Source organism: Hibiscus syriacus, unplaced genomic scaffold (genome assembly GCF_006381635.1).
Source record: "Hibiscus syriacus cultivar Baekdansim isolate YM2019G1 unplaced genomic scaffold, ASM638163v2 tig00111398_pilon, whole genome shotgun sequence".
NCBI lineage: Eukaryota > Viridiplantae > Streptophyta > Magnoliopsida > Malvales > Malvaceae > Hibiscus > Hibiscus syriacus.
In genome coordinates, this window is record NW_024063081.1 from 2,279,221 (window position 1) to 2,290,306 (window position 11,086).

The window sequence follows — 11,086 nt, forward strand, 5'->3', positions numbered from 1 at the left end:
TATATAATAATCATATTTTTTTAATATATATATATATATATCAAAACTCACGCATATATATAAATTATAGTAAATTATATTGTGAAACTTAAATTATTAAAGAACAACAATTTTTTCTAATTACTAGAACTATTACAAGTTTATGAAAATCATATTTTTTTGTTGTTGATAAATCTAGAGTAAATACAAAATAATATATTTTCTCAATCCTTTAACAATAAAAGCTCAAGTTTTTATATAACAATATTTGAACCCACATATATAACAACAAAATCCTTAATCATTAAGGTAACTTAACTTAGTTCGTGCTCTTAAAGTCATACTTGAATATGCAATTATTGTATAATTGTAGTTTATTTAAAAAGGATAATTACATTGCTAATCACTTAATTAGTAAGATATTATGGAAACAAATGAAGAAGATGACAAATTATCACATAAGGGCAACCATTGTTCGTGGGTGTTTATTCCTCTTAGATTTGAGATAACACCGTTAATAAAAAGGGTAAACAATGTATTTAGTCACTCACTTATTCTCACGGTTTTATTTTGGTCACTCAATATTTTTTTAAAATAAAATTCAACGTTACGTTTTAGTTCCATTTTGATCACTTATCATTAAACAAATTAATGTGATGTTAATGTATCACCATAAGATAATTTCACATCATCATTAAAAAATAAAAAATTATCACGTTAACAGTTTTGTTTGTGAAACCAAAATGGAGCGTTTGGTATGATTTTGAAGAAAAAAAATACTTGGTGATTAAAACGGAACCACAATAATATATGGGTGACTAATTACGGAGTTTACCCTAATAAAAAACTTAGCATTTGTCTATCTATTTCTTTTTTATAAGATAACTCTTAACCATCTGACATTGAATGCTTAGACCACTGACATTCATAGGGCTCAAACCTGAAATCTAAAAAAATAACAACAATTCTTTTACCACCGAGATCGTTTAGTTTGAACATTTCTTTTTCTTTTTAAATGTCAAGATGTTAGTGAAATGAAAGTCAAACTATCAAAGACCACTCTAAGAAACCTTTGGAATCAAACCCAAGAATACTTAGAAAAGTAAAGGGTTGTGAAACATTTGATGCTTCGACCAGGAAAAAAAATGACACAACCAACACCAAATCTCAACTTCAACAAATTTTCAATCTTGCCGTGGAGAATGGCATCAATCTTTTTGATACTGCCTACTCTTATGGGATTGGAAGACTTAATGGACAGTGTGAGAAGCTTCATTACAGAATTTGCAGGTTGGTTCATTTCTTGTTCCAATCCAAATTCAACCCGCCCTGTATGAATTAACATTGAATTTTCCTTTGCCTTATCTTGTGTCAAAACGGTTTTCCGAATGGGGAAATAAGGGGTCTCGTGTCGAAATAATTTTTGATGACCGGTTAACGATAAAATGTGGTTCGAGGAGTTGCTACAAATCTTTGATTAGGGTGTGATTGGGATCCCAAAAAATTATTTGTCATTTTAATAAAATATCAATTTTAATTAAAACAACAAACTTACGGTATGCGCTACCAAAATTCGAGTTCAGGAGTCGGTTACGTGTGAGGAAGGATTAGCACCCCCACAGTGCCCTAAATCAGTACCTAGTCGATTAATTAATTAGTTGTCTTTACGATGAAATTTATGAGTTCGAGTCTGATTTAATTTAAGATCCCCTAAAAATAATATTCTTTGAATTTTTGGACGAAACATGATAAGATTTAATTATTTCATATCGAGAAGAATTGATCTCTCATACCTTAAATCAATCAATTCTTACTCCAGTCGAAATAAAGAAATATTAAAATTACATTCTAAAGTTCATTATTAATTCAAAATAACAACACCCAAAATAATTTTAAGAGAGAAAAATGATATTTAATTATTTCCAATCGATAATAAATGACCTCTCATGCCTTAAAACAATCATTTATCACTCCAATCGAAATGAAGAGATATCGCTATTCTGTCTTAAAATTCAAAATCGATTCGAGTGGAAACGATAATATCTAATGATTTTCAACTGAGAATAAATGACCTATCATACCTTAAAGCAGTCATTTATTGCTTCAATCGAAATGAAGAGATATCACTATTTCATCTTAATTAATTCGAGAGAAAACAGTAATATCGAATTATTTCCAATCGAAAATAAATGACCTCTCATGCCTTAAAGCAGTCATTTATTACTCCAACCGAAATGAAAATATATTACTATTTTCAATATCGATCTGAATGTTATTATTTTGAAAACCCATTGGAGAACACATGCAAAAATAAAGCAAATTAAAAGCATATCAAGCAAGTATAATTAATTAATTATTTTACCAATATTTAATGAGAATAAGGATGTTCAATTATTTAAATATCTCGAGACGAGACCTTAGATTAAAATCTAACAGTCTTTTCTCGATGAATTGAATTAAAAGAACGTGATCTTTTTCCAAATCCCCGAATTTTAAAATGAATTTGATGTAATTCGTGTCACTAAATGGGATATACTTTCGTTTTAAAATTATAGAAAGTAACTTTCTTATACGTTAAGACAGTCACTTTACGACAATATTAAAATGAACGAATATTACCCTTAGTCAATTTATTTCGATTCGAGCCAATAGATGCTTATGAGGGTATCATGCAAAATTAATTAAGGACTAAAATGAATTAACATGCAAGCAATATCCTAAAATAAAAATAAAATAAAAATAGGGCTAAAATATAAACAATCAAACCATCATGTCAAAATTAAAATAAAATAAAGTATATAAGTGACTAAAATGAGCATGCTTAATATTGGGTGCTAAAATTACAAAGAATAAAAATAAATAAAACATGGGGACTAAATTAAAATAAACTAAAATCGCATGGCTAAATTAAAATAAATAAAAAGATAGATTCTGGTTCGAAATACAAACATGCAAAACTACAGGGGCTATTTCCTAAATACTCCTTTTTTCCTAGCCTAAATATACATTCGAATAAAAAAAGAAAAAAAATTACTAAATCAGTCCATTAGCATTTAAAAAATTAAATAGTCACTACACGTGGCCAAAATGTAAAACAACATAAATATACAGGGACTAAACAGAAAATAACTCTAAAATTATATAACATGCATAAAAGTGAGTAAATTACAAAAACAGTCCCCACATGTGACTATCGTGCAAAAACATGGCTAAACTAGGGGACTAAACAACAAATAACCCTAAAAATATAAAGCATGCACGAAAAGGGGAAATAATAGGTTTGGTCCTTACAAATGAACGATTTTGCAAAAACAAGCATAACTTAGGGGGACCTAAGTGCAATTTCCCCCCTAAAATTTCCTATATGTCATTTTATCTTTTTTTTATTTTTTAATTTTCTCTTTGTTTTAAAAAATCTAGAGAGAGAGTTTCCCTTCTCTCTAAAATTCGGCCCCTCGTCGGCCGCCAATTGGAATTCTGAAACCTACCCAAAATGTCCCCCAAGTTCAGATCTACAACCCTAGACACAAAACCTAGGCCTAAAAGCTCCTTAAATACCCCAAAAAAGCTTCACTTTTTTTCAACTCCGGCTGCAGCGAAGACGAATCGGTTGGACGTTTCGACTCCCCCTCATGTATATTTCCTTGATATATCCCTCTTCTCTCTGTTTTTCTTACATGCAAGGTGGTTGTTTTTCCCCTTTTTTACTTCGAAATTGGAAAAACGAACAAAAATAAATACCTTCATTGCTCTTGAATTTCTTTTTGTTTTTTTATTGCTTTTTCAAACCGATAAGGAAACCCTTTTTATATTTTTTGTTAGGGTTTTTATAAGCATGTTTTTACAAATTTTCTCTGATATTAAATTATTACAAAAAATGATGTTTGCTTGTGTGTTGATTTGTGTTTCTGACATGGCAGGGGGCTCGGTTGATGGTAGTAATGGTGGTAGATGATTGGTGGAGATAGGCGGCGGCAGAGGCTCGATCTGGACTATTGGATGGGTCCAGATCGTGCAGCTGAGATGAATGGCGGCTAGAGCTATGGGTAAAACCCTAATCAGTCTCTGGAAAATGAGGAAACCCTATCGGGTTCGAGCCTCCATACATGAACAGTGGCATTGGGCTATGGGTTGTTGGGTTAGGATTTGTATTCTGGGCTCCGGGTTTGGGTTGTTTTGTGGCCCAATCGGGCTTGTTGCTTTTGTAAATTGGCCAAGAAAAATAAAATAAAATAATAATAATATGAAAACGTCGGACGATAACCGCTGTCCACATCTTTTCCATTGAATGCTCCCCCACAAGAGTTAGCGCTTTGGAACGGTTTAGTGGTAATTAATATATGAGAAGTTCAACCTTGAATTACTTTTACGTAGTTATTGTTCGATTTTATCATTCAATTATATTATTTTTTATTTTATTTATGTTTATATCACCCTCTAAAAAAAATAACTTTATTGTTCTGCGTAGGATAAAGATGCACCTTATCAAAACTACCTTCCAAAAAAATATGTTTTATGTAATGTCTTTCCCTTCCGTGATATAATCGGTTAAAAAAAAGGGGAATACGTGTTTTATAAAACGCGTTTTTTTAATTCTTTTATTTTTAATTTAGGTAATCAATTTAGGTTTTAGAATTGGGTGGTTTAGGTTTTTTTAATTATTGTCGGGGTATAATTCAATGCTTATTTTTATATTCAGCTTCAAGGAAGCATTGATTTGTGACTTTTTGGCTCCCGGCTAATCTTGCTAATATATATATATATATATATATATAAATTGTTGTGCGAAAGAAAGTGATTAGGGTTTTTAAGTTAAGGATTTTGAAAGGTTGTTTAGGACTTTAAACTTGACCAAATATAGAAAATATAAGCTGAGACTCAGATTGAGATAAAATCAAACTATTCGAGCTTGAGAGCGCTTACCAACTCTAATTATCATTTGCATGTAAAAGTGGGAATACTATATTAATGAAAAACACATTTAAGCTTATAAGTCATTCGAGTCAAGTGATATGTAAAGGTGTTGATAATCAGATTTTGTATTTTCGGCTATCCGAAATATTAAATATATGAGATTTTTTAATATCAAAAAGTCGGTCCGTATCCTAGCCCATTTCATTTAGATATATGTAAGTCGAATACTCGTAAAGCTCAAGTCTACATTTTCAGGTTATAGGTATTCGGTTCATATTTATTTTATTTTTTCTTTAAATTATATATATATATATATTAAATCAGATAGAAAAAATATAAAAAATAAAATTTAAAAGTGCATAATCCATAATTTACCCATATAATTTAGAAATTCGAATTACATAATTCAAAAGTAAAACTTAAGATTTCAAAAAATAAAAATAGAATTAAAGCAATACAACTAAATTTAGAATGTTTTGAGGTTAAAAGAAATAATTTAGAATCTAGGGTAAAATAATTTGAGAAATTTGAAATTTAGAATGTTATGGTGAAATATTTTGAAAATTTGAAATGAAAAATTAATATAAAATAAAAAAAACAGAGAACTGAATACCCGTCAATCTGACGGGCCTGAAATTTTGGCCCATGACCTGACCCGTGACTTGTAAAATTAACAAGTCATATACCCAGTGGGAGAATTCAAATATTTAAAAAGAAAGTTTAATTTTTATCCGAATCTATAAATCAACGAGTCAAATATGTTAACTAATTTTTTTAAAATATATTTAATTTTATAGTATTCAAATATAACTTGATCGATAATCCAATTATTATCCTATCAAATTCAATTTTTTAAATCAAATTTGAATCACTTACCAAAAATACTTTTTCATTAACACCATAGCAAAGACTAGCCTAAACATGACTTTGTCATTCCTATTTTCTTCCTTAATGTTATTTGGGTCCCATTGCACGGCTAAGATTCAGCCCCTCTTCCCAAATCATTTCACCCTCATATTTGTCCTTTCTTATTTTTCTATCAAATTTTGAATTCATTTATCTACCTTTTCTCTCTTTTCTTCATTTATTTATTTGCATCAATAAATATGCCGAAATAGTTACTTTTCCTTTTTTAAAGGAAATAAAGTTAAATTTTATTCCTATTTTTTCTATTTAATTAAGTTATAAATTTAATTTATATTCTCTAGTCCTCTGACTTTCTAAAATATGAAATTTTGGTATTAATCCAATAGTATCTGTAAATTTGTTAAGTCATTATTTTATTAGTCTCTATATTCTATATAAATTGTAAAATTTATTTATGTTTTTCAATTTGATTATTTCTTTTAAATATATATATAATGGGATTAACATTAATTAAACTAGAGTATATAGATCATATTCATAATTTATACATAATAAATTGGCTAATGATAAATTTTGATAAAATGTATTCACATTAATTTTCCCCTATTTTGTTTCTACTCCAAACTTGAAAATCAAAATTTAAAACAAAATATGTTTGGATTATTTTCATTGACTACCTTACTCGCATTATATTGTTGCATTGGTCAAGCTGCTCATCTTTGTTCTCTCATATTTTTAAGTCATGGGTTCTAGACTCATTAGGAGCACTATTCTCCTTCTCCTAGAGTTCCATATTCCCCTCCCATCTGGATAGGATTATGATTATATTTATAATTTGTCAAAAAAAGTTAAAATTATAAATAATTTAAGTATTATATAAAAATATTTTTATTATTTTCACACTAATATAAGATTTTTTGACAGAAACTAGATATATAATATAAATTCATTCAATCAACTCATAATAAAAAGGGAGAATACTTGCACAAATTGTATATAACTATATGTACTATCATAAAATTAGATGACATTAAAAATTTTAAGATGATATATGATCATTTCAATCATTCACAATATATAAAATTATATACTATAAATATATTAGATATTAACTTTTTAAAATAAAAGTTGATTGTATAAAAATATAAACATTAATATTTAAAGTTTAAATATTATAAATATCCACATTTATTTAATTAATTAATAACTACTATTAAAAGTTTTTTAAAAAATAAAAAATAAACCTTAAATCCAAACGTTGGAGGCCATCTAGTAGGAGCCAATAACATAAAAAGGTTGAAAAATAAAAGAAAAGAAAGTATAACAAAAAATAAAATATTTTTGAATAGTAAAAATAATTAAAAGATAATATGTGTTTAAAATCTTTATTAATCAATAATAAATATACCTTATAAATATTGATACTCAAATTCGAAACTTTTATAGAGAATACCAATCTATCTTATTACTAAAATCGCTTTAACAATTTGAAAAACAAAATATTTACATTGGTCAAGGTTTGTCGTGAACATTTTTTCTTTCTCTATCAAAGTCTGAAAAACATGTCTGACCAAAAACCAAAAGAAGACTCAAAACATGAATGAAGTGTGAGTCCTGTTCTCATTGGAGGAACCGGTTCTGGAAGAAATAACCTGCGAGGAAACACCCTCTGCAACAAAGCCTTCGGACACAGCCTCCACGTTCGGTCTAGGGTTACCCACAAGTCTTTGAACCAAATGGTCCCCTGCCCCAAGATTATTATCATTGCTGTTCAACATGTATACCTGGTTCTGATGTTGCATTAAATGTTGTTGTTGATATTGCAACTGGAATCCGACTGGAGGAACCGTGAGGGAACCGGAGTTAAGATGCACTTGACGTCCTCCGAAACCGAACTCGAAAGTTGGTCCACCAGGGTGAGCTGAGCCTGCTGCAAAACTAGGACAGCCGGTGAATTGTTGAACCATAGCTCGGAAATTTGTGGTGTCGGTATTGAGCAAAGTGGTAGGGGTTCTCCTTGAAGCCCTTGATCGTTTTCGAGCTGGTTTCCCAACGCGGCCGCCTTCAAGACTCAAATGGCCACCATTTGAACAAGCTGGGACTGAGCCTACTGCACTAGGTTTGCCCGTAGCGGTAACAACGGTGGTGTCGTAGGCCTGGTCGCCGAACATTGGCTCCTGATTCGAAAGATTTTGTTGGTAAAAGTGAAGCCAATCATCAGTGGGGCTAGACATGAGAGAGAAGAAGAACAATTATGGCAGTTAAAAATACTGAAGAAATGTGATTTCTCTTGGATGTGTGAGAAAGAAGTGAAGGGGAAGAAGAGAGCGTAAGATTATAGTATTTATGGTACCTTTGGTGACGGTCAAAAGGAGAATAATCGGAAACTCGTTGCCATTAATTTTCGTTGGATACGTGAAAGTAACACCAAGTGGGGCACGGCGGAAAAATAATAAGTGTTAGGTAGAATTGCGTGGGCTTCTTTTACTAAAAAAAAAGTTAATTCTTTTTTTCACCGTAACACATGTTTCTAATTAATTCTTAAAATGATACATTTTTATATCACATACAGTAAAAGTATATTCAATCAATCATATCTTTTAAAAATATGAATGACTGGACGTGTTTTTATCGTACAAACAATCAACATCATAATATTATTTTATTAACAAAATAAAGAAATACATCTTATGAAGTAATCTTTCATAAAATTTTAGAGAAAAAAATATGATTTTATGATTTAGTGTTTTAAAATTATATGGTTTAAGATTTTTATGTTTGAGATTTAAGGATGCTAATAGAATTAAATGTTTTTCATATCGTGACTCGTTTTTCTATAATATTTGCACCGTTTATGGTATTTAAAGCTTTCTTATATCTATATATTGTCGTAAATCTTACTCGATGTGGAATGACCTTTTAGAGTTCTACGCAATGAAGGATCCAATAACATTATAAACCTAGTGACACCTCCATTCTATTACATTTCGTTAATTGATCAAATAGATGAAGATATATGAGAGTAGGTATACATCATCTATGTATCTTATATAATCAATGTGGATATACGAATGTGGGGCAAAGATATTTAACTTCTTAAAAGAACCAACACTCACATCTTCAAACTATTAGATTCATTTAGTATGAGTAATTTATTAAATCTTTTATGGGTTGTGTTATCTGCGTAACACAACAAGTATAATTTCGTTAAAAAAAATCAATCTGACATCGCATTTTATTTTTAGCTTTATCTTCTAATTGTGCATTAAATTTGGATGAAAAATTATACTGGAATCTATCATAGCAACTATATCTCTCTGTACGTTTAAGATAAACGTAGACAACCGATAATATATTACTTTGATGAGAAAAATATTGGCAAATGGTGTGTCGACTATATCGATTCCTCATTCTATCTTTGAGTCCACGTTTTCTTACAGATTTTTTTTAATTGACACGTAACACTTCCGTTAAGGAGTTAATGGAAGTTAACGCTTGAGGGACTAAATCTGAACAAACCTATACTATAAGGGATCAAAATTATTCTTTTTTTCTAAATTGGTGATCAAAATTGATCAGACTAATAATATAAGGTACCATTTGTATAATTTACCCAAGAATAAATAATATATCAAATAAGGAAGTTAATTTCACATGATATCCTCAAACTATGACACCTATTTTAAATTGATTTTTAAATCTTAAAATATTCTATATCAATTATATTTTTATCCTTATTTTAAAGTATCATTAACTCTACTGTTTTTTTTTGTTGTTGTTGAAAATATAGGAATTAAACATTTGACATTTTAAAAAATTATTTTTTTATTTATAAATGTTCTATGAATTGGAATCGTGACCTTCTAAAAAATGTGATCTATTTTTGAAGGTCCCGTGAATTTTTAGAAGGTAAACTTTAATTCTCAATACCTTCAAAACAAAATATTTCTTTTAATCAGCAAAGTTAACAGCACTTTAACAAAATGATCAAAATGAAATAAGATTGATAGTTTAAGAACTAATATATAATATTTAAAGTTTAAGAATGATTTTAAAACATGATTATAATTTAAACACATATAAAATATTTTAAAATTTAAAAACCAGTTTAAAATAAAATTATAATTTGAAGATTTTTTATACAATTATCTTGAAATATTATCATTAAACTTATACATTTATAGGTTGTTATTTTAAATAAATTGGGTATCTCTAAAAAGAAGGATGAAATAATGGAATATTAATATTCACACGATCACTACAAAATATTTATAACAAATTGAGGAGCATGCATTAACAAGATATAAGCTAATAGAGTAGTACAACTCTCTCTCTCTCTCTCTCTCTCTCTCTATATATATATATATATATATATATATATATATAATGAGTAAATAATAAATTTTATCATTTAATTTTTATTTCACTCTTATTTCGGTCATTAAACTTTAAATATTTTTAAATTGATCACTCAATTTTGAAGGTTGATTTTTTTCCATTACTTCACCATTGTCTTTGTACCAATATGATGATATGCCTTATTTTATTAAAATTTGATTCATACAGACACCAAATAATATTCATGTATTTGAATTGAATGTTGTTAAAAGAAGACAGGTTGGTGTTAGGGCTGTAAACAAACTGAGTCGAGCTCGAGTATTGCTGAGCTGAGTCGAGCTCGAGTATTGCTGAGCTCGAACTCGAAAAGTTTAAAATTAGGCTTGACTCGACTCGAAAACTCGCGAGCTAAAGATTATCAAGTTCAGCTCGAACTCGAAATATAATATTGAAACTCAACTCGAACTCGAAAAGGCTCGAACTAAAAAAAAATTAGGAGCTCGGTTGAAGCTCGAGACTCGAGCTCGATTTTGAGCTCGATTCAAGCTCGAACTCAATTCAAGATTGAACTTAAACTCGAATTTGAACCTACAAAAATCTTATATTACATTTAAAAATATATTTTTAAAAATTTATAATTATCAATAATGTATTTTTAATATATTTTTAATAATGTAATTTTTAAAAAAAACTAAAATTATAATATAACATTTTTTCGAGTAGCTCGTAAATTTTTCGAGTCGAGTATTAAGTAGTTCGTTTTAGTTCGTTAAGAATTCGAGTTGAGTTCATTCGATTCGAGTGTTGATCGAGCTTTGACTGAGTCGATCTCAAGTAGCTTGCGATCTATCTCGTCTAATTTACAACCCTAATTGGTGTAACAAAAAATATTCATTTATAATTGAAAATATAGTGATCACTAAAATCAGTTAATTATTTTCATTACATCCATTGTCCCATCAAATATTGTTATGAAGAAAAAGATACA

At 28.9% G+C, this 11,086-nt stretch overlaps 1 protein-coding gene across 1 annotated transcript; it reads right to left on the reverse strand.

The window, feature by feature from the left end:
- Positions 1-7,302: 7,302 nt before the first annotated feature.
- LOC120161126 (VQ motif-containing protein 22-like) lies at positions 7,303-7,994 on the reverse strand. Its single transcript, XM_039171394.1, has one exon. It carries the CDS (start codon positions 7,992-7,994, stop codon positions 7,350-7,352), a length of 645 nt encoding a protein of 214 aa, XP_039027325.1. The 3' UTR covers positions 7,303-7,349.
- Between the last annotated feature and the right edge of the window lie 3,092 nt (positions 7,995-11,086).